At 35.8% G+C, this 23,459-nt stretch overlaps 5 protein-coding genes across 7 annotated transcripts; 2 read left to right on the forward strand and 3 right to left on the reverse strand.

Moving 5' to 3' along the window:
• On the reverse strand, window positions 618-1,355 carry LOC104777450. The gene has a single exon (XM_010501714.2). It carries the CDS (start codon window positions 1,244-1,246, stop codon window positions 767-769), a length of 480 nt encoding a protein of 159 aa, XP_010500016.1. The 5' UTR covers window positions 1,247-1,355; the 3' UTR covers window positions 618-766.
• On the forward strand, window positions 6,682-12,298 carry LOC104777451 (protein FAM91A1-like). Of its 3 annotated transcripts, none has more exons than XR_766283.1 (12): window positions 6,682-6,792; window positions 7,123-7,270; window positions 7,394-7,511; window positions 7,886-7,982; window positions 8,076-8,182; window positions 8,483-8,605; window positions 8,737-8,890; window positions 9,216-9,276; window positions 9,376-9,758; window positions 9,893-11,498; window positions 11,592-11,890; window positions 12,245-12,298. XR_766283.1 is itself a non-coding variant. In XM_019243829.1 (11 exons), the coding sequence occupies exons 2-11, from the start codon at window positions 7,143-7,145 to the stop codon at window positions 11,836-11,838; spliced, it is 3,024 nt and encodes a 1,007-aa protein (XP_019099374.1). In that variant the 5' UTR covers window positions 6,682-6,792; window positions 7,123-7,142; the 3' UTR covers window positions 11,839-12,081. The 3 variants fall into 3 exon arrangements, 1 of the variants encoding a protein (XP_019099374.1); XR_766284.1 differs by having other exon boundaries at window positions 6,690-6,792; window positions 7,127-7,270; XM_019243829.1 differs by lacking the exon at window positions 12,245-12,298 and having other exon boundaries at window positions 11,592-12,081.
• LOC104777452 (classical arabinogalactan protein 5-like) lies at window positions 14,250-15,207 on the forward strand. The gene is made up of 2 exons (XM_010501716.2): window positions 14,250-14,267; window positions 14,554-15,207. Exon 2 carries the CDS (start codon window positions 14,604-14,606, stop codon window positions 15,033-15,035), a length of 432 nt encoding a protein of 143 aa, XP_010500018.1. The 5' UTR covers window positions 14,250-14,267; window positions 14,554-14,603; the 3' UTR covers window positions 15,036-15,207.
• On the reverse strand, window positions 16,287-17,783 carry LOC104779091 (probable FBD-associated F-box protein At1g32375). The gene is made up of 3 exons (XM_010503484.1): window positions 16,872-17,783; window positions 16,642-16,776; window positions 16,287-16,556 (listed from the first exon to the last, which is right to left on the reverse strand). The coding sequence occupies exons 1-3, from the start codon at window positions 17,781-17,783 to the stop codon at window positions 16,287-16,289; spliced, it is 1,317 nt and encodes a 438-aa protein (XP_010501786.1).
• Window positions 20,503-21,366, reverse strand: LOC104779092. The gene has a single exon (XM_010503485.1). The coding sequence runs from the start codon at window positions 21,364-21,366 to the stop codon at window positions 20,503-20,505; it is 864 nt and encodes a 287-aa protein (XP_010501787.1).

The raw sequence follows: 23,459 nt of genomic DNA on the forward strand, positions 1-23,459 counted from the left end.
GTGCAATTAAATTGGTATGAAATGGTTTATAAACAACGATCTTGACAATTTAGAGTACGCAGCTCTAAAAGAATTAAAACATTGGTATCTCGAACCCTGGCCTGATAGGACATAGTTATCTACAAAATATGAATGTAGAGTTTTGCGTTTCTATATATGTTTTATAACGGGGGATTTTAAAAATAAATAAATTAGCAGACGCTTTACTAAATCAAATTGGAGAAGAGATTATCAATAGTATGAATACAAAGATAAATATTTATAATTTATATTTGATTAATTCTATACTTTTATCTTTTGGGCAAACAATAATTTCATACTATAATTTATCAAAGAAAAGTCTAAATTTGCTTTCAAGTAAGTGTGAACATTAAACATCAACAAGAATTTTTGTTTTTTTTTTGTTTTTGGGTCAAACTAAAAACAACATCGAAAATTTGTGTCTTAAATCTTTTGTTTTAGCGCAAACAATTATGAATTCAATGCATACTAAATCTGGATTAGCATACATTTTACGTTACCACTAAATTGCAAGCTCAAGGAATCAATCACAGTACGTATAAAAATGACTTTGCAACCTCATTAATTATATATATCTTTTCTTTCTCTTTCTCATATCGTTGTTAATCAAGAATCTCTCTAACTTTCACGTACCAAAAACACTAAACTGATCTAGTCATGATCTATATGTAGCAATCGATCTAAAATGAAAGAATCAAGAATGCATCATAAAATACACAATCAAGAACAATCTAATCTCACAAATCTACAACACTCTCTTATTGTCCCTTCTTGTGCCCATTATCAAACCAAAAAAGAAACCACTTTTGTTCGTCTTCTTCTTCTTCTTTCTCTTCTCATCATCCACTTTATAAGCCACAGATTGGCTTTTCGTCATCCACGAAATCCCTTTTTCTCTTCTCCCGCTGCCTCCAGCCATAATCAAGTACCGTCGGCGATCAAGAAGAGGAGAAGGACAAGAAGAGACGGATGAAGAGCAGTAAGAAGAAAGAGAGGAACTAGTTGAGGAAGAACACAAGATTTGACGCGATCTTGGTCGACGTGAAGAAGCTGCTTTAATAAAAAGAGAGAGCCTCTCGTTAAGACAAAGGGAACAAACACCAGGTGATTGTCTATGCTTTGGGTGCTTCTTGCAAAACACTGCGTGTTTGATCTTATCGTCTGCCTTGTTCTTGTTACTTGACCCTCGTCTTATTCCGAGCAAGCTCGTGCTTAAGCTCGCCATTTCTTCATCTATTTGGGTAGGTAAGTAGTAACATGAAATGTTTATATAATTTTAATAGAGAGAAGAGAATGATTTGGTCGTGGATGGTTCATTGGAGGTTTCTAGGGATCTTCCGGGAAACTTTGGAGATGGGCCTTTTGAAAGATTTATTTTGTTGACAGGTCGTGTGGGTCGGGAAAAAGGAGATTTAACGGTTGAGATGAGTGGAACAGATTAAGTGACGGATGAGATTGAGTGTAACAGGTCAGTTGAAATGACTAGAAAATTCCAAGTCTGGTAGGCGCGCGCAGAAAGTCCCAAATACTTGTGTATTTCATATACACACTCATTATATTAAAATATATATGATTTGTACGTCCACAGAATTTGTGTTATTTCATTCCGATGTCATTACAGTTATACAAAAAGTACTCACAACCCATTACGTACTTACAAAAAAATGCCATAACGTTTAAAAAAAAAAAAAGCTTTAATCATGTTGACATGTTGTATCGATCCAAGGAGAGAAGGTTTACTCATGAGGAATTGTATTTTATTAATAACATCAATATTGCATTTTATTTAAGAGAAAATTAAAATGATGCCTAACTTTCATATGCTTTATTTCTTATTTAAACAAATTTCATTGTTTCTATTTAGTCATTAAATTAAATTTCAATTCTTTGTATTCTCATTTACATCTCCTTAATACTTTATTTATAGTGTTTCTTATAGTTTTTGTAAAGTTGTAAAGAGAAAGTAAACATGATCCAAACTAAATCTATTAGTAAACCGAACCAAACTTAAACCGAAATACCCATTCTTAGTCTACAATGAATAGTGATCTCAAGTTCTCAACTGCTAGCTAACACACCATCTCCCTCAATTTATTTCTCCCTTAATGCAACACTTATGTTGCTGGCGCCATGTTTACTTCCTTTTTCTCAAGGTTGATGCATCCTATTTCTCTTTCAAAAAAATCTATTAGAACTATATATATATTTTGCTCTACCTAAAAAAATGTATTTTTAAGGGTTTTAATTTAAAATTTTGGGTTTGAGTTTAATATTTAGAGTTTAGGGGATGTTTTTAAGGTATATGAATTAGTTTGAAAGTTTAAAGTTTAGTTTTACTTTTTTTGGTTTGAAAAAAGAAAATAAGTGATAGTTTTTTTGAACAAAAGATATACTAGTATTTTTGAGGATTGCCCTTAATTTTGTATGTATTTTTACTTATGTAAAGTACAATACATAAATTATAATTGGTTTGGTTCAGCCTGGTTACACACAATAAAATAATTTTTTAGTCTGGTTATGAATGAATTTGTTCGGATTTTACAATAATGAAACTTCAAGCTGTAATAATTAAAAAGGAAAATTTCACCAAACACTCCAAAGAAAGATTTTTTCTCACAGTTTGACAAAGTGAAAGATAGCTTCTACAGATTAGCCATCTCTTAAAAAAAGACAAATCTATCCTTGTAAGTTGTAACTAGCCAATTCCAGTTCTGTTGTGTAACCCAACCAATGCACTGTTACAGTTAATTAAAAATATTTATTTAATAACCATCTAATGCACTGTTCAATTACTTTTAAAGGTAAAAACAAATTAAAAAGCAATGTTCAAAAAATCGGCGTCAGCGTTAGTTGAGGCGGCGAGTATACTTTGAGTAGGGGTTTACCGCTTCGAGTTGGTGGTAATCGGCCAAACAAATCGGCTAAAAAAGTTTTCTTTCTAAAATTCATTTTTTTGTATCGTATTACATGGATGAAAGATAAACTTGTGTTATTTTTGTTAAAATCTGTCTGAAAACGATGAAAATAGAGAAAAAACCGAAAACGTGAGAAGAAAAAAAACGCAGGAACCATGGCGGCGTTAGAGTTTTTTGAGGAAGAAGATGAACACAGTGAAATGACAAATTTGTCCTTCTCATTTAAGTGATTTTTTTTTCCTCTTCTAGCATCGAGTCGTGGTCTGGACACTATTTAAAACTCTTTTAACCACTACACTACTTCAACTTTCGATGGATATATGTAACTTTAATAGTATATAACCTAATAATTTGAAAAAGTAATGATATATCCCCTAATTTGAATAAAGCAATTTGGGAATTGAATAATGTTTTACAATTGGTGTACCCAAAATTGGAAATTTGGTACACACTATATTTTTCATTTTTGTTGTGTACATATAGCATAATAGGTTCGATGCTATGTACATAAATTGTTTCTTCGATGTTATGTACGTGTATTGGATATGAGAAATTTGGGACACATTCATTATTGTTGTTTAGGTACATTGTTAGTAAATTTGATGGTTTGAGAATCTGTTTTATTGTTGTTGTGTACGTATAATGGCGATTGTTTGTACATACATCAGAAAATTAAGTTTTGATTGATAAAATGTCTTACAATTCATTCATACTTTACAGAAATTGGTAGGATGGAACCGGAAGAAGAAGAGAATGTATCTCCAAGGAGATCGGATTTACCGAGGAGATTATTTGCTCAAGACCAATACCCTCTGAAAACTAAGATCAAGGCATATTCTATGCCGGAGTATCTTGCTACAATAGCAAAAAGTGATGAAAGGAATAAAAGGAATGGAAAATCTGTTAAAGTATCCATCTGGGCAGCTTTTTTGTGTCCCTCCGAACAAGTCTTCATTTTCAGGGAAGCTTATTCATGTATTAGTTTGCCGTCAGTTGGTGACCAAAAAACAGCATGAGATACGTATGGTTTTTGGTGGTTATCCAATAAAGTTTCCATGCCTTCTTCAATTTCAAGAAGAAAGATAATTTCATCTGCGACAAATTCCTCCTCGACATCGTCAATGGAGAAGGCATGCACCATGAACCTAGGTTGAAGTGGCTTAAAGATGTTGATGTCATATATGCTCTAATGAACTGGAAACAAGAGCATTGGGCTGAGTGGGAAAAGGGATACTGTTGTGAAGACCCGTATGCAGCCAGTAATTGAGATGACACCATTTCTACTTCACTCAGTAATCGACAAAACTTACCCTGTCGCTCCGTTATAATGTAAAAATGTATAATCATAAAAGTTAAAAAAGAGGAAAGGTAAAAAGGAAAAAAGAAAATATATTTATATTAATTTTACCTTTTTCTGTTGATCAAATAAATGTGAATAAAATTAGAGTGAGATGATTAGTTAATTAATTTTTGTCACACAAACATACTAATTCTTTAGTAAAAAACAGTATATCTCGTAATGATCAAAATTTATTTATTATATCTTTTTTACGTGAATAAAAATAATAATAAAAAGTCCTCTAAGTTGGTTTATTTACAAACTGTAAAACTGCCATTTCAAGTTTTATAGATTATATCTTAATTACTTCGGACTAAACTTCATAAAAAAATCAAAGGATTCAGAAAACTTTCTTCATTGTTGTTGTGTACGTAGATTATGATATCTTCGATGCAACATACATTTATTTGTTTCATTGGTGTTGTGTACATATATTGGAAAAGAGAAATTTGGTACACCGATTTATTTGTGTCATTGTTGTTGTGTACGTACACTGTAAGTAAATTTGATGTTATGTACATGTATTTATTATATTATTGGTGTGTACGTATATTTGATTTTGTTTAATATATGTGATGTATGTACATCAAAAACTTAAAGTATTGATTATATACTAAAGTGATATAATATAATAAATAATTTTTTTTTGTAGTTACTTAGCAACTAGACTTCATAGAATTCGGTTACTCAAGGGAAGAAACATAACTAGATCAGGTTTGGTTTTTCTTGTTTAAAGGGTATAATTATCCAAAAATCGGCAAGTGGCTAATATGTGAACCCTAAACGTAAAATGTAACCACTTCGCGACTAATCCAAATTACAGAAGCTCCAATCCTAGTGGCACAATAGTTACTAAAAACGAACTCCTTAGCGACTACATAACAAGAGTCTTAACTTAGTCGCAATAATAAAAGACTAATTTGCGACTCAACAACCACTACAATAAAACAGACTTCACAACCCTTTTGGGACTAATAGGTTTTCCGTAACAGTCGCTAAACCCAGACTCTACAATGAATCTCAAAACCGTTGCAAGCATAGGACTATTATATATAGTCACCAAATTGTCCTTAAGTAGACTTCGTTGCGGTTTAGTCGAAAATGTACAACTACCAATTCTAGTTACATATTCGTCTCTAATATACGACTATATTATGGAGTCCGCAATCCGTCGCAAATCAGCAACCTTGTTGCGACCTACATATTTTGCAACCAATTTTTTTTTTGCGACCATCGGGAATAGTCGCGAAGTAGTCGCAAAACCCTTATTTGCGACTAATGCGAGACTATTATAGGAGTCGCAAATGGCCTGTTTTCTTGTAGTGACATAATTTGTTTTCTTAATTTGTTTTGCTTTTTAATTTAATTTTGATTTATTTTTAATAAAATATTAGATTGAAGATTCTGATTGGTTGATATGGGAGGAGGTGAATACAAGCGTACCTAAGTATTTTTCTATAAACATTACCTGAACAAAACAAAACAGGATAGTCATAAAAACAAAACATATAATAATTTATCCTATCTAAATTACATGAATCTAAGAAAAATTTCAAATCAAATCCGACTCAAATCTTGAATGCCCATGCCTAGGTAAAGTAGGATAAAAAATAAGTTCGCTTCTAAATTGTACTTACATTTTTTGGATTTTTCGATTGCATTTTTATAAAGATACATTGCTGCAAACATATTTTAAAAGGTAAATATAAAAATTACTTAACTATTTACGTACACATAAACACAAAAATTATTACCGTGTATGTACACATGAGTAAATGATAAGTATTAATCTTAAATAATATTAAAAAACAAGTTAGAACATAAATTATAATTCAATGTAAAAAACAAATTAGAAAATGGATATAAAAAAATGAATTATAATTATAAGTACAAAAATAAAAAATAGTCATCAAATTGAATAGACAGAAAAAATGAAAAAACCAAAAATAGGAAAGAATAATAGTAAACTAATTTTAATTATCTAACACATTTTTTTTCTCAATTCAATCGTTACAATGTAACAAAAGAGATCAAATTTACTGTAGGGACATTTCAGTCCAGAAAAGTCTTGTGGCTAATTTGAATGTAGATATCATTAAGGCGAGGTGTAGGATACCAGGCCGAGAAACCCGAGCAACTAACTAGGTAGAAACTTCATTTGACTTTGCCAAATGGTGGTTAAAAAACATCAACCCTGGTTACGGTGGAAACGTCGTAGTGGTTACGGTGTGCAATAATTTACCCTAAATAAAACTTCATTTGGTTTCTAGTTTAATTAATTTGGTTAGGTTCGGTTGAGGTTTTCTCTACCTTTATTAATGAACATATTTGCACTTTATGATTTTGGAGCCCACACTCTCCCAGCTTCGGCCCAGGGCCGGCCTGTACATGAGACCCCCGAGATCAGTCCTTGTCCATTTTTTTTCTCCTTCAGATCTCTCTCTCTCTCTCTCTCTCTCTCTCATGAGCTTCTTCTAGTTTCTCTGGCATCTTCCTTCTCCGGTGTGTTGTGCTCAGGTACGACCTCTGATCTCCGATCGCTGGTTCTATTTTCGCATATTCTTCAATCCATCTTCGAATTTTCCTATGTATTTACCGATCAGAAGTGCATTTTGGATTTTTTAGTCTCCGATGTTCTTCGACTTTTCACGTCGTAGTGTGTATGATGATGCTTAGAGAAATTATACTGCATTTTCTGTGTTTACAATTAGGCTAAGGAGTAGAAATTGATGTAGGGAGTTGCGAATTTGTCGGTGGAACGACTTGGTTTTTTAGTATTCCTGTGTGGTGTGGTTCGATGATTCTAAATTGCTTTATCTTGGACTTTGTATTTTATGTAATTGGAAGATAGGAAAAATTTGGGGAAGATGCAGCACAGTCCAGTAACAATAGAGGATCAGTTGATATCGAAAGCTGTAAGGGAAGAATGCCCTTGGGAAAACCTCCCAAAACGACTCCAATCTATTCTTGGGTCTAAGGACGAATGGCATAAAAGGTTTGTTTGTTTTTTGTTTTTTTTCCTTTGCATGTTTTCATGATTAGGGGATTTAATTACTTGTAATGGGATTGAGGTGCTCTATGGTATAATCTTTTTTCACTGTTTTGATTCTTTATGCAGGGTTACTGCGCATTGTATCAAGAAAAGACTCCTATGGAATACGTGTTTTGCTTGTAAAGTTTGCAAAGAAGGTGAATATTATGAAGATATGATGCGTTACTTGCGAAAGAATCTGGCGGTGCGTTTTGATGGATATCTCTCTAAGAGGTCTTTTTATTTTTAATTGCATTCTAGTGGAGAGTTTGCAAATCATTTTGATCTTGTTTCTCTGTCTTTATTTTTTGTCCCTTTATCTCGTATTTGATGGCTACAATGTATAAGAAAAGGTTTTGGAATCTATAATAGTGGCCAACAAGGTTTATTTTAGAATCTAGATACCATCTTATGTGATGGTTATTTAGTAATATATGTTTCTTACTCTGAAAGGTAGCTGTGGGTTTACATAGTCGAAACTAGGAGGAAAACTTCGTGAACTAGGGTGAAATATAGGGCTATGTTTCTGTTACTGTCAGTGGATCTTTAAAGTTAATTGCTGTTGACCATTACCTGCAGCTATTTCCGTATCACCTCGCGGAGTATGTTTGCCGTGTGATGAGGATATCACCATTCAGATACTACTGTGACATGATATTTGAAGTCATGAGAAATGGTAAATTGTTGCTTTACTTTAGAGCTCACTTTTCACTTACCTTAAGTTATAGCCAGCGATTTTTTCATCCTCATTCTTTTTAATTTGACACAGAGCAACCTTATGACAGTATTCCAAACTTCAGTGCGGCAGATGCGTTCCGGCTTACAGGAATAGGGAGGAATGAGTTCATTGATATCATGAATAAATGCAGATCTAAGGTACTTTTTTTTGTCTAGATTTTATAATTTATACTGGTTTATGTGACTGGCATGTCTTTTGCACCCTGCAAAAATTTCCTTTACTTTGACTTCTGACTGAAGAATTTTTACTATATCTAAAATACGGGAATTCAACCTTTACAAAATTTAGATGGAATTTTCTCGTTTTCATTTTATGTCATTGTAATTTTAAGAAAATTCAGAGCATCGTAGTTTATCATTATAACTTGAGCCTACAAGTGGATGTAATTCAACATCTGTTATGTCTTATACATTTCATTCATGTTTTGAGCTTTCCAGAAAATAATGTGGAAGCTGAACAAATCGATTGCAAAAGACTTCTTACCTACTCAACCTGTGGATTTCCCTATTGACCCTTGGTGGGGTGTTTGCCTTGTCAACTTCACCATAGAAGAGTTTAAGGTAATCTAAGATCTCCTCTATGCTTCCATTTCTCCTTTTTCAAACTGATTTTACTCGGAGTGAACGATGGCATTTTCATCCTACTTGTTCCTTGTCTAATAACAGATCTTATATACTTGTTCTTTGCATAGAAACTTTCAGAAGATGAGATGGCGACAATAGATAAAATCTGCAAAGAAGAAGCTAATGCCTATATCCTCTTCGATCCAGAAGTCATAAAAGGTCTGTACCAGAGGGGATTGGTATATTTTGATGTCCCAGTCTATCAGGATGACCGCTTTAAAGGTGAGTTTATGTTTGCCAGTATTTACTTATCACTTCATTTCTTCAATGTACTTCAAGGCTGGAAAATATTGAGTTTTTGCTAAGGCATGTAATAGCATGTCAGGTGATTTTAAGAACAGTTTCATAATCGGCTCTTCATATAACTAATTGTTTTATCATTGTTTTCCCATACTATTTCACGGTAATTTTATTTACTTGGAACAGAGCCAGTGAAGCTCCTAGATAGCCTGTTCTTCTGTTCTTAGATTCATATGGTAGGCTCATATTTTCTATTGCAAAACTAAGATTTCACTTAAATGCATGTCCTTTTGCATTCCTTTTTCAGTTTCAAAGCTTGAGGGGTTCATCTCTAACAGAGAGCAGTCTTACGAAGATCCTATTGAAGAGTAAGGGAACTATTGTGCCACGTGGAAGCTTATTTTATCTTGGTTTTAGTTACCCCTGAAATTATCTAGCAGTCTAATAGCTGCAGCTGCAATTTGCAGGTTACTCTATGCAGTTTTTGTAGTTTCAAATGAGAACTCAACAGTTGCAGAGCTGGCATCTACTTTGCAAGCTGACGTAACTCAATTACAGGCTGCTGCATCTTTTGTTTGCCGGTTGGGATGGGCTGTCAAGTTAATTGATCCGTCATCTGTACTTCATGACAAGATTATGCCTGGGTCTCCACGTGCCATCGTCAGTGATGACGAAGATGCATCTCGGGCTAGTGTAAGCTCTACGTACAGGTCTGCTGATGGTGAGGCGGCTCAACATGGAGATAGTTTAGGGATAGAAAGCTCTGGATCACGTTCTAGTCATGTTCGGGTTGCTTTCATAGTTGATGCTAATATAACATCGTATCTAATGATGGGTTCTGTGTCACCAGGTAAAATTTCCTAGTTATATTTGGTGGCTAGTTTATAACTATTAACAACCCATGAATATCAATTATCTGTGTAAAAGGATCACTTTTTGCATTTTTCTAATATATTCTATTCATGTTCATGAACGCTATTGTAGGACTGAAATCTCATGCTGTGACACTCTATGAAGCGGGAAAACTAGGGCATACTAGTATCCCAGACCTTTGCCAGGATTTGAGCACATTAGAGGGAGCGAAATTTGAGGGTGAACTGCAAGAATTTGCAAATCATGCCTTTAGTCTACGTTGTGTCCTGGAATGTTTGATATCTGGTGGAGTTGCTACAGATACAGTAGTTGATACTATGGGCTTGGGAACTTTGAGCAATGATGAGGCTGTTACTCTTCTCGCAGATGCTAATTTACCTGATAATTCGGGAGATTCCTTAACCAGCCAAAATAGTGAGGCTTCCGTGGTTTCAGATTCCCCTCAAGAGGTTCCCTTGTCGACAGAGCGTGTCCATGAAAGCACTGAACATGAAGCAGCTTCCACTACATCGTCTGTTGATACTAATACCTTGACTGAGACCTACAGTTCTAACCTAAACCTTCAGAATGATGGAAAGCCAATCTCCGTTGAGGGACCTGACACCGGTAAAGGAAACAAGAAAAAGAAAAAATATCGCGTTGACATTCTCCGTTGTGAAAGTCTAGCTTCTCTAACTCCTGCTACTCTAGATCGTTTGTTTTCCCGTGACTACGATATTGTTGTGTCAATGATTCCTCTTCCACTTACGACTGTTCTTCCTGGACCGTCAGGCCCTGTTCATTTCGGTCCTCCCTCCCATTCATCCATGACGCAGTGGATGAAACTCGTATTGTATTCAACCGTGGGCACTGGGCCTTTGTCGGTTATCTTGATGAAAGGTCAGTGTCTGCGGATGCTTCCTGCTCCACTAGCTGGCTGTGAGAAAGCTCTCATTTGGTCTTGGGATGGATCTTCGGTTGGTGGTTTAGGAAACAAGTTTGAAGGTAACTTGGTCAAGGGAGGTATTCTGTTGCACTGTTTAAATTGCCTTCTCAAGTGCTCAGCTGTTCTCGTTCAGCCTCTCAGCAAGCATGATCTTGATCGCTCTGGAAGAATTGTTACTTTAGATATACCATTACCCCTGAAGAACGCTGATGGTTCCATTCCTCATTTCGGCGATGAGCTTGGACTTCCCCTTGAGGAAAATACTAAGTTGAACTCTCTCTTAACTAAGCTGGCAAACAACATGGAGTTGAAGACAGTCGGTTACATTCGGCTTTTGAAACTCTTTAAAGCTAAGGATTCGTCGGGTTCCTTTTCTCCAGATAATGATGAGAAGTATGAATGGGTCCCTTTAACCGTGGAGTTTGGGTTTCCACTTTTCAGTCCAAAGTTATGCAACAATATCTGTAAAAGAATCGTGTCATCACAGTTACTTCAAGCAGATTCGCTCATGGAACAACACGATGCAATGCAATGCATAAGAAAAAGGTTGAAAGATATATGTGCACAGTACCAAGCGACAGGTCCAGCTGCTAAACTTCTTTACCAGAAAGAACAAGCAAAGGAGCCTGCGCGTAGTAATAAGCTCATGAACTATGCAAGCGGAAGGTGGAACCCTCTCGTGGACCCTTCGTCACCAATATCAGGAGCCACAAGCGAATTCCAACGGCTGAAACTAGCTAATCGCCAACGTTGCCGGACCGAAGTTCTGAGCTTTGACGGTAGCATTCTTAGGTCAGTTTAGTTCCTTCCATGGTTCATGATTATTCTTTTTTTTTTTTTTTTTCCTTTTTTTCAGTTTTTGAGGTATTTTGTGGGTGGTCACAGATCCTACACCTTGGCCCCTGTATATGAGGCTGTCACAAGGACCATTGATGAGAATGCACCTTTAAGTACAACAAAGGCAGACACTGATGAAGCAGATAGCCGAGAAGTGATTCTTCCAGGACTAAATCTTCTCTATGATGGTTCAGAGTTGCACCCTTTTGATATTTGTGCTTGCCTTCAGGCTCGTCAACCAGTTGCTCTTATAGCAGAAGCTGCTGCTGCATCTGCAAACCTTGCCCCGAAGTAGACTACTACTCACTGAGATTCCAGTCCAAATATCGTAGGACATAATGTGAAAGGTAACATATATCGACTGAAATCTTGAATCTTATTTGTGTTCAAAGTCCATTAGCCAGTTGTAACAGTAGGATCTCGCTTAAAGCATTGCGTTTGCATATGCATAGATATATAGGTTCTGTTTTACATTATGAAAAAACTAACTTATAGTTGTCTACTTCATATTTATGTAATATGATTATAGATATTTTTACTAGTATGTATAATAAATACTAAAGATATAATTTCTCAATTAGTTTCGGTTTATTCAGTTTGGTTACACCAAAAATTGGCCTTCAATGGTTTGGTCGGTTTTGGTTTTCTTTGCCAATGAAACGAATGAAACTATCTTAACTCCCTTAGATGTAATTTTGCAGGTCGGGTTCTTGTTTGTTTGTTTTTACATTCTAGCCGACTGGAAAATGCATCTGNATCGTAGGACATAATGTGAAAGGTAACATATATCGACTGAAATCTTGAATCTTATTTGTGTTCAAAGTCCATTAGCCAGTTGTAACAGTAGGATCACGCTTTAAGCATTGCGTTTGCATATGCATAGATATATAGGTTCTGTTTTACATTATGAAAAAACTAACTTATAGTTGTCTACTTCATATTTATGTAATATGTTTACGTATATTTTTACTAGTATGTATAATACTAAAGATATAATTTCTCAGTTAGTTTCGGTTTATTCAGTTTGGTTACCCCAAAAATTGGCTTTCAATTGTTTGGTCGGTTTTGGTTTGCTTTGCCAATGAAACGAATGAAACTATCTTAACTCCCTTAGATGTAATTTTGCAGGTCGGGTTCTTGTTTGTTTGTTTTTACATTCTAGCCGACTGGAAAATGCAATCTGCGGCGAGCATCAGAATACACTGATGTTGCTTAGTCGCAGTAAGGGTTAGGAAATCTACAAATTATATATTTGGCTAACGAATGATGAATGTATCGTTATACCATTATTGTGCCTCAGTTAAAAAGATAGTACGGAGGAAATTTTGGAGACATTGTGTGTGTAAGTGTCAAGGAAGGCTGTGGTTTATAGAGGAGTTTTGCGTTTGGGACTGTCTTGCACAGATTTTATCCCAATTTGGTTCGGGCGACTCTCGATGGCCCAGTTATTACGTCGAGGTTGATGAAAGTCTCTTTTTCCCAATAACAAAGTATATTTGGAATCAGTTTTTGTTCTTTTTCCATACAATCAAAAAATATGTTTGCTTTTTGGGGTTACGTATACGTCACGCACCAAAATCAAACTGTGGAGTCTTTTCATAATCAAATCAATTCAAGTCCAACCATGAATTGTCAAAAATAACTATTGAATTTTGTACACAAATCGATTATCAATTTGTACTTTTTATTATGTATGGCTTATTTGTTTTAGTTTGGTTATGTTTTATGTTTGAACTTTATATTGTTTCTTGTTTCCGTTTATAAATCCTCTTATTAAATCCAAATTTGATATCAATATTATTAGGTCTATAACGTAATAAAGAAACAAAAATTGGTTTTGGTTACTTCATTCATCTACGCGTATATCTTAGATTGTTTCTTCGAAATTTCATCACCTTTCTCTTGTTGACTTTTAAGATTTCGTTTTCGGGTAGACTTGCCAAACACTTTGGTTTCGTCTTTGTGAATACGTTACTTAACGTCGTATCAGTGCTGTCTAGACTTTTTCTCAAGACTTTTTAGCATTATTGTTACTAATTTATCTTGAAAGTTGCTTTATTGGTTTTGAACTTTTGGAGCTCTTCAAGAAGTTAGAAGATATGATGAGATTTTACTCTTTCAAACACCCAAAAACGCTTTATACAACTGTAGCTTCAGTTAAAAAGAGTGGAAATTGCGAAAAATTACCTTAAAATAGATTCATTGTTTCCCAAAACAATAGATTGTAGGTAATATGATTGGATGATCTTTCTTACATCTACTCTACCTGAAACAGATAGAATATTGGTAAAAGTTAGATAAAAATGCAAATATTGGATTCCTTGATTAAGCATTCCATTTGATAACAAGACTAAATAGTCATGAAGCAATTAGATTTACCAAATTCACCACAAATAAATACTTTTGTTATTAAAATTAAAAGACGACAGAAAATGCCATGTGCTATAATCATAAGTATTAGTGGAATTTTTTGTCTATAATAAAACAAAAATTAACTAATCTCGAAACCATTACTCTAAAGATCTCATGTGATCTTTTTTTTTTTGATCGAAGAGACTTCCATAGAGTTTGTGTTTGTTAAGGAAATAAATAAAAGTCTCTGCCTGCTTTTGAACGCCGCCCATTCCTCTAGACTCTCTCCCTATTGAAAACAACGCGTTTGTTTATTGTCGGGGTCGGCCAAGACTCACAAATTGATCCATCCGACGACGCAAATTTCATAAGGTAAGAAATCAACAATGGATATTTGAAGAAACAAATACAATTCTATAGAGAAACAAAATCATGATACATTTGCAAATAAATATTGTGCATCTTTATTTGAATCATGAAAAAATTATTTATCATTTTTAGTCATTTGTTTGGTTTATTTCCAAAATGATTGTTATACGTTGGACTTATTTTCAAAAAGTATTATGTTGAACTTGTAGTTTCCAAGAAACTTAGGTTTTTTACACCTAACCCTTCACTATATAAACTCACTTTTGTCTCTTGACCGATATAATCACAGTTCCTTCTGCTAATCTATTAAAACTCTCTCACCATACTACGTACGTAACAATGGCATCCAAATCCTTCGTTGTTTGCCTCTTCCTAGCTCTAGTGGCCTCCTCCGTCGTTGCTCAAGCTCCGGGACCAGCTCCAACCTTATCTCCCCTCCCGGCTACTCCTGCACCGTCTCAGTCTCCAAGAACCACCGTACCGGCACCTTCACCTTCACCCTCACCCTTAACCAATCCTCCTTCCTCAGCACCTACCACCGCTCCTCCGGTTAGTCAGCCACCGAGTGATTCTCCCGATGCCTCCACTTCTCCGCCAGCTCCTCCGACGCCTACTTCCCCTGCCGGAGCTCCAGGTACAAATGTTCCATCTGGTGAAGCTGGACCTTCTCAGTCTCCCCCAACTGGCTCTCCAAACGCCGCTTCAGTGAGTAGAGTCTCCGTCTTCGGAACTTTCGTCGGAGTGACCGTGATCGCTGCTTTGATGCTGTAGATGCTACTTTGTCTTACGCAATAGATTCGTTAGGAATATTTTTGGTTTCATTGTTTGTTTGTTTTTTTTCTTGTTATCAATAATTTGATTTATAGTGTTTTAGAGATTTGTGGATTCGATTTCTGATTTGTTTCTACTTTATATGATGTTTATTATCGTGTTATTGTTGGTACTATGTTTGTTACAAGTTTTTTTTTTTTTTTTTAATCTCGATTATTGGCACTCTTGAATAAAATCATGGTTACTACTTACTAGAATTCTTGTTAATAACTTTAATTAAAATTACAAGCGAAATTAGTGGAGAGTCGTCAATGAAGAGTTTTAGGAAAGCGAAGAGTCTAGAGAGTAACGACGCGTGTATAGGAGGAGTCTAGAATGGAACATTTATCTTGTTGGCGGTGCCACCAGGTTTCAACATTGACCCTTTCGTTACAAAAGTTTCGTACGCGTTCGAGACTATATTCTCTAAGTTTCTCTAATTTAAGAATTTCAATGTAACTTTCGAAAAAAATATATGCCTCATCACGGTATCGCAATATCTCCACTTAATTTGTGGTGTTACGAAACATATTCAAATCACCGGCCTCATAGGTCTCACAATATCCATTTGCTTGGTATAGGCTTTCGCCAGATGATGATTTATATATTTTTAATGAAAAAGTTGAAGTAATTAGGCACACAACAACAAAAAAATATTGAAATCAAGTAAATGATATGACGTATATATTGCTAATATAAGTAAAATAATTTTTGTTCTAAAGTTTACTAAGCTATTTTCATTGAATTACATTTAAAAATAGGGGCTGTGAGTTTCACATAGATTAAAAACTGGTGTATATTAACAATCTTAACCTCACAAATAATTTATGGTGTTACTTATTTTATTAGTTTTATAAGGTTATATTTAGAATTTCATTACAAAATTTACATTGAAAAAAATGAGAATGACAAGTAATTTAAAACAAAAAAATCTCTCTAAAATGACAAGTAATAAAAACCAGATGGATAATAGTTTTCACCTAATTACTTACAAACATGGGTTTTGTTTGGTTTACTATTTGTTTAACCAATTAACAAAGACATTAAACCAGAAAAAACATAATCTTAACAAATTAAACTAATTTGAATTCGATCCGTAATTCTTCTTATCTATAAACGACCACACACACAAAAAAACTAATATTTAAAAACCTCGAAAAAAAATAAATCAAAAAACCAACCAAGCAAAATATTAGAAAAAGACTAAAAACTTCAATCAAATAGAAGCTGATAAGTACGTGAACCCCTTGGTGACAATGACAACTCCTTGATTATCTCAAGTTTCTCGTTAGGGTCAGTGGATTTAGAGTATATAGTTGCCTCTTTTAAGCAGTTTGCACTTCTTAAGATGAATGCTGCTACTTCTTTCTCAGCTTCAGTTCCTTCATAGTCTTCCCATTCGAGATTTTCAAGACTTGATAATAGACATTCAGGAACTAAGCCTGGTTCAATCCAGCACGGGAGCTCTTGAGGTTTATGGCACTGATATATATATATATATACATATAAGTAGATTGAATTAGAGAACATCATATATAATGTTACTAATTAGATCTTATGTACGTACCTGGTCAAATTCGAGAGCTTCTAAATTAGGAGAAACTCTCAGCATACACAATAATACATCCACCCACGCTTTGTCACATGTGCATATTATTAAAGTTTCGAGAGAACAGAAGACACAACTAGGAGGATATATATCCTGCATAATTAAGCAGAAACATATTTGACCACAAGGAACAACGATAGGAAACAACAGTCTTAGCCGTAAACGAAAAAACAAACACAAAAAAATACCTTTGAGCTAGATAAACATAAACTGAGAAGCTTGACAGAAGTAATAGACCCTAGAATCATTCCAGGAAGAAAGCAATCGATGTCGAGAGCTGCGCTTTCCAACTTAGGCATGTTATTCTCAATGACACATAATATGCCTTGATGATCAATAATGTCCAATTTCTCCAGAGAAGGAGCATATATCACAAAGCCATGACCATCATCTACATCGTGACGTGTATACATGATGAATAACTTCACTAAAGAAGGCACTCTAACAGTGAAGGTAGTCACATTGCTATTTGGACCGTGAACCACATATAAGTCTTCAAGAACATGGCAATTGGATAAAAGCCTATTTACGAATTCGTCACCAGGGTACTTCACTGATACAAGTTCCAATGACTTGAGGGAAGGGAAAGACAAATTTGAAGAAGCATCCACAAGAATCACATTATTAAGTTTCAATGTCACTAGCATTCTACACTCTGTGTACAAACTCTTTGGAAGTGTGATTGGAGATGGTCTAGAAAACGTATCCATCTCGATACTCAGCTCACGCAGAGAGCTTTTTTTATCTGCAGCTCTAATCCACACGGGAATATCTTCATCGCGACAGGTTGTACCAAGTTTGAAGTGCAAAGTTTCGAGAATTGGAGCCTTGTGTAATGTCAAAGACCTATCTACAAAGCCCGAAAAGCTTTGAATATTCTTGTTGCTATCATTGTATACAAGTCTTGGTACCATCATCCAAAGGAATCTCCAACGTTTAGACAGAATCATTGTGGCCACAACATCTTCCGTTGGTAGTAACGACAATATTTCTAAGAGCAACGCATCAGGCAATTCACTTAACCTATCCGGATCCCTTTGGAATTTCAATTGTTCACTGTCGTCAAGGCCAAAAAGCCAAAACCAGATACGAGAAAACATCGCAAAGACAACGAGGCTTGAGAGATTCTAAGTGTGTGTTTTATCTTTTCTGTAGGAACCAAACAAATAGTCTGAAGAAACGACGCATGCAGGTTAATCAAGCAACCACACGATCATGTGTGCGCATATTCTCTCCTGATATTAACTTATTTCTTTAGTCTGTTTGCTAAAAGAAAATTAAGTCTCGTACCTTTCAATACCTTCATATATTTTCATATAGATTTATTAATATTTATATTTTTCAAATTTTCTGATAATTTAGAGAAATTTTCGGAATAGAGATATATCTAAAAAAAATATATTAAGGTATTCATTGATTTATTGGTTTTATGATAATATTGATATTTATTGGTTTTATTTGGTTTAATATGGTTCCCTAGTTTTTCCTTTGTCCTAATGACTGTTAATGGACTCCTTACTATGAATAAGAAAAGAATTTCCAACTGACCTAAAATTTTTGGCTTATAGAAATCTCTTGTGTTCGATGTTGTTTCCGTGATGACTGAGTTTCGATAATTTAGGAGATATATGCACACATGATTGTGTGGACTGAGTTTCATGCTAGACAACATGCTAATTCCTCCGAGAACAAGAGCGAAAGCTTTGGCTTATAAAAATCTCTTAGAGCAAACTCATTGCACATCCTCAAATTAGTGTCTCTAACCTTTAAAAATATTAAAAATAATATTAATCTAAGTTTAGATCTTCATCCCATTGTTTTTAGTTTTTATCCTCCCATTAGTCATCCCTAAATATGGATGTCTTGATTCCAAACTCAATACAAAACTGAACACAAAATTGAACATTGATTTTTTGCTCTATGTTGAGTTTTGTTGAGTCTGTACTGTGTTACAAGTTACAACATTAGTGCCTTCAGATCATTTATAGCAGAATCGACATTGATCCAAGCAGGTTTGATAGCAAAATCTTGAACTCGAAAAGAAAAGTGATACATAAGAGTACATAACCTATTAAAAGAAAGAAGCTAGCTTCAACTTGATTTTTTCAAACGAAACTAAAGTGACAAAGATGACAATGTAGAACAGAGGGTTACATACAAGTGAAAAGAAAACTGAGGTTCCTTGTCAATTGTCTAGCTCCATAGCTTGGGCAGCTTTAGCTTTAGCAGCTGGAGTCAGTTTCGTTTTCAATTTCTTCTTGCCAACAGAAAACCCACATGCCTTCTTCTTCCCACTTCCATCAACCTTGACAACAAAATCAACCAACACACATAAATAATTAAATACTACTCTAAGCTTCAGTAAAAGATAGGAATACTCAAGACATAGTAAGATGTTTTAGTAAGAAGATTCAGTATATCTTATTCACCCAATATAAGTTTCTGATTATATACCGCTCTTAGAAACTTGTTTCAGGTTTCGTTACAAACAGATTTGGATGGTTTTGTGGATAAAATTTACACCAATGGTGAGAACTGTGAGTAAGAAAAGCAACAAAGAGAAGCACTTGTATAATCCAACCAAGTGCTTGACTCCTAAACTATGAACTTAGACGATAAAGACAACAATAACTTTCATGCTTGACTGATCACTGATGGTTTTCAAGAAGGAAATGAAACAGTCGAACACCTCTCTCATATCACTGACATTTTGTGATAATTAAGATTATCTACACAAATTCCAAACAAAAAAAACTAGGTTCGTTCAGCTTTCCCATTTTGTTTCGATGTGTAGGGACAAGAGAACCGCAAGAGTGTACCATGAGCATCCAAGTAATCACGGAGAGAGCTATTGTCAAATTCGCCACCATTGTCGCATTGCAAGGACTGAATTTCTGTGCCGAAGTGGGTGCGAACATAGGCTGAAAAATTAGTGTACATGGAAAACAAATCACTCTTGCGATGCAGCGGATAAACCCAAACAAAATGTGAAAACTCATCAATAAAAATAGCATAATATTTTATTCCACTAACACTAGATATTGGAGAGGTCCAGATATCTGAATGGATAAGAGCAAACGGTTTAAACACAACCGAAGTCGAAGAACCAAATGATTGTCGAACATGTTTTCCTACTTGACACGCATGACACAAAGTTGTCATGTCGGTCTTATTAAAAGCAATAACACCAGAAGAAGCAAGAGAAGAGATAACATTGTTTCCCGGATGTCCAAGACGATGGTGCCACAACGTGTTGGTAGAGGTAGTGGTGGCGAGCGCGAGAGGAGACGGAGACGATGATGTTGTGGAGACCGAGTACAATGGACCGGGACTATTGCAGCGGAGGAGCTTGATTCTCGTGAGCAGATCCTTAACAGAAAAACCAAACGGGTCAAACTCAACAGAACTATTGTTATCAGTGACAAAGCGACGCACCGAAACCAGATTTTTGATCATAGAAGGACACACAAGCACATTACGGAGATGAAGAGGTCGATTTGGTGAGGAAGACGCAATGAGGCCATGGCCAGTTTGTGTGGTACGAACCAAAGACCCGTTTTCAACAGTTACAAAAGGAAGATTGCTTTTATTAAAAAGAGAATGTAGCGTACCTGGGTGAGCCGTGATGTGGTTGGTGGCAGCAGTATCCATATACCACTGTGAATCCGATGGATCGGGTAAGCTCATGGTGCTGAAAGCATGTGTGAGTTGTGTGTGTGGTGATGATTGTAGCACATGAGCTTCACTAGGGGGACGTGATGGATATGGGCCGAGAACACCATTGGAGGAGGAAGAAGCAACATGTGGATGATGATGAAACTACGATGCACCATACGACGGAGGAGTGCCATAAGAGTACGGCGAAGGTGGCCAAGCTGGAGGAGTCCACGACGGATAAGACATGGAAGGGTGAAACCAGGAGGGAGGCGGAGGTTGATAATTATGTTCCCACGACGAATGGTGACATCCACGTCCACGTCCGCGATTGTTGCGACCACCACGACCGGAACCACCGCGACCACGACCAGAATTGTTATGGTGGTGTTGTTGGTGGTTATGAGGAGAAGGTGGTGACGGATTAGAGTATGATGCAGATGTAAGTAGAACATTGGGAGAAGAGACATCAAGGGTCGAGGTTGAAGAAGCTCGATGCTGTTTTTGAAGGCGAGACTCCTCCATCAATAACATAGAACGAGCTTCAGAAAACGACGGGAAAGGTGTTTTGTGAATAATCACATTGACAATATTGTCAAACTTCTCCGAGAGACCATTCACCATGTGCATCACCAAAGCTTTGTCAGAGACAGGGGAATCGATATTGGCCAGCAAATCAGAGATTGATTTCAACTTCTGGCAAAAATCATGAATGTTGAGATCACCAATCACCAAGGTACGGAGGTCGTTTTCAAGCTGGAGAGCACGACCGTCTTTGTTATCACGAAAGAGAGCCTCAACATAGAGCCAAAGCTCACGGGCAGAGCACTTTTTCTTTAAAACAAAGTCAAGCAAAGACTCAGAGATAGTGCCATAGATCCACATCTTCACCAAACCGTCACGTTCTTTCCACTTAGTGTCGGTATCAGAAGAGGGAGAAGAGGTGCCGTCAAGATGACTAGAAACACCAAACGAGAGACAGTGTGTCTCAAACAATTCACGCCAAATATCATAGTTGAGCTTGTCCATGCTAAGAACAATAGGGACATAGGCTCAGATCTGGGCGATACCAAAGGGTTTATCGCTTGAGGGAGGAGCAGTTTTTTGTTAGTCATCGTTGGTAGGGATGAACGACGAGAAAGGAGAAGAAGAGAAACAGAACAGAGAGAAGCAGGACGAGAAGAGAAGACGATGAAAAAGAAGAAGAGAGCGGAGGCTGGATCGAGTCTAACAAAGAAAACTTTAGGGTTTTTGTTTTATGCTAGGGTTAGCTCTGATACCATGTAAGATTATAAATCTCCATAGAGAGTTATGATATTAACATAAGCCTTATATAGGCAGAACAAAAGTGTTCTACAAGTATATTGTTTACATATTTGTCAAGACTTAGGAAATATTCTATATTCCTATATTCTAACAGGTTTAAGGACAACGAAGCTAACCTTCCCACAATGAATATTCGTGGATCAACACCAATTTTGGATCATCATGGTGCTTGCCTCCTGACTGACGCAGAATTAAAATAAAAACAATAAAAACTGAGCTAAGATAACAAAAACTTATAGAGCACCGAAATATAGTGGCTTTAGAATAATGAACAACACAGATCAAAACCCAACTCGCACAAAAGTAACAAAAACAGACCCAAATTGTGCAGCAACTAAACAGATATCATAAATATCCAGGTTCAATAGTTTTATACACCCATTGATAAAATAAAACGGAAGCTAAATCCAAAACTGCTCAAAGTAAATGCGCACCACAGATATCTCCAATATTCTTGTTTTCACCACAAACTTGCATCTACTCTGCTCATAGATATCAAATACAAATTATTGTTTCTATATATATAAAAAAAAAAAAAAAAAAATCTTGGAAAAAGAATTCAAAATTACACGTAAACGTGTAAGGAACTTTACTGCCAGCTCAGAAATTGCCAAAACTCTACCAGATATCAAATTGAAATAATAGGTTTGGTGACTAGTCCATGGAGTTCGAGAGCTGATTTTGTTGGGGACTGTAGAAGCATAAAAACGGTGATTCTCGCGGCGGCTCCTGGTGGTTTTAGAATTCCTTCAGACAGTGACCATTGACAAACTTTTTTTCGATTGGCGGAGGCAGCTTAGAGTCATAATGGTCAATTGACTATAGTAAATTTGTAAAATTAAGTGAAATATTAGAAAAAGAAAAATTGACCCTTGTAAAATAACACAAATGATTCCTATAAAAAACTTTAATAACACAATTGACCTTTAAATTTTTTTTTGATTATAATAAACTGATTTCGAAGCTCTGCCACGTCACACAAAGCTTTTTTCGACTGCTCTGTACGTCGATGCCTGATTCTACTTATCTTCCTATATTGGCCGGTGTTCTTCTCGTGGGTAACTTTTGCTTCTCGTGGGTAACTTTTGCTTCCTTTAATAAGGAGTCACACGCGGTGGGTTTTTAAAGATAGGTGCGTTTCTTGCACCACAAGCGATTTGGTGGGTACCCACATATATTGGACAAACGCGCAAAATGGAGCCTTCTGATTGCCTAAAAACTGAAAATAGTTTGGTTGCAGCTCGTTGTTCCTCATCTCTTTTTTATGGTTTCTTTTGTTTGTTTGTTTTTTTATTTATTTTAAACTTGGGAAAATGAAGAGGTTCATTTCTGATAATCATTGATCTCGCTCGCTGCCACAAGAATATTGAAAACACAACTTGACGATCACTAAGACTTTGTTTATCATTTATAATTGCAGGTTTAAGTGCTAATCATAGACAATATCACGTCCCATTTCCGGAAGGAATTAGTCCAGAGGACACGAAGCGTTACAGTTCATGAAGCTTGCCAAAAATTTCGTACTTGCGGGCGGTAAGAATGTAATTCACAACACGTTGGGAAGTAAGAATGTCCGAAAGAAATGATCTAATTCACAACACGTCATTGACTAGCCTAAGTGGAGGTTCCTAATAAAAATCTTGACTATCCAATCTCAGGTTGTGTGACTAAACTACACTGAAGGCTCTTTTAGTTTCAAATTGCTCTTGCATTAGGTGAACCAAAATCAAACCTAATGTCAATTTTTGTTATTATTTTCATCACTCACTTGTTACGATTCTTAAATTATTCAGTGT

Source organism: Camelina sativa, chromosome 3 (assembly GCF_000633955.1).
Source record: "Camelina sativa cultivar DH55 chromosome 3, Cs, whole genome shotgun sequence".
NCBI classification, from domain to species: domain Eukaryota; kingdom Viridiplantae; phylum Streptophyta; class Magnoliopsida; order Brassicales; family Brassicaceae; genus Camelina; species Camelina sativa.

Bases quoted from the DNA above. Each gene is read 5' to 3' on its own strand.
- LOC104777450 (XM_010501714.2), bottom strand. From the start codon at position 1,246: ATGGCGAGCTTAAGCACGAGCTTGCTCGGAATAAGACGAGGGTCAAGT.
- LOC104777451 (XM_019243829.1), top strand. From the start codon at position 7,143: ATGCAGCACAGTCCAGTAACAATAGAGGATCAGTTGATATCGAAAGCT. The intron at 7,271-7,393 runs GTTTGTTTGTTT...TTCTTTATGCAG, and splicing joins AAGGACGAATGGCATAAAAG to GGTTACTGCGCATTGTATCA. The intron at 9,759-9,892 runs GTAAAATTTCCT...ACGCTATTGTAG, and splicing joins GATGGGTTCTGTGTCACCAG to GACTGAAATCTCATGCTGTG.
- LOC104777452 (XM_010501716.2), top strand. From the start codon at position 14,604: ATGGCATCCAAATCCTTCGTTGTTTGCCTCTTCCTAGCTCTAGTGGCC.
- LOC104779091 (XM_010503484.1), bottom strand. From the start codon at position 17,783: ATGTTTTCTCGTATCTGGTTTTGGCTTTTTGGCCTTGACGACAGTGAA. The intron at 16,777-16,871 runs GTATTTTTTTGT...TTAATTATGCAG, and splicing joins TATGTTTATCTAGCTCAAAG to GATATATATCCTCCTAGTTG. The intron at 16,557-16,641 runs GTACGTACATAA...TATATATATCAG, and splicing joins AAGCTCTCGAATTTGACCAG to TGCCATAAACCTCAAGAGCT.
- LOC104779092 (XM_010503485.1), bottom strand. From the start codon at position 21,366: ATGGACAAGCTCAACTATGATATTTGGCGTGAATTGTTTGAGACACAC.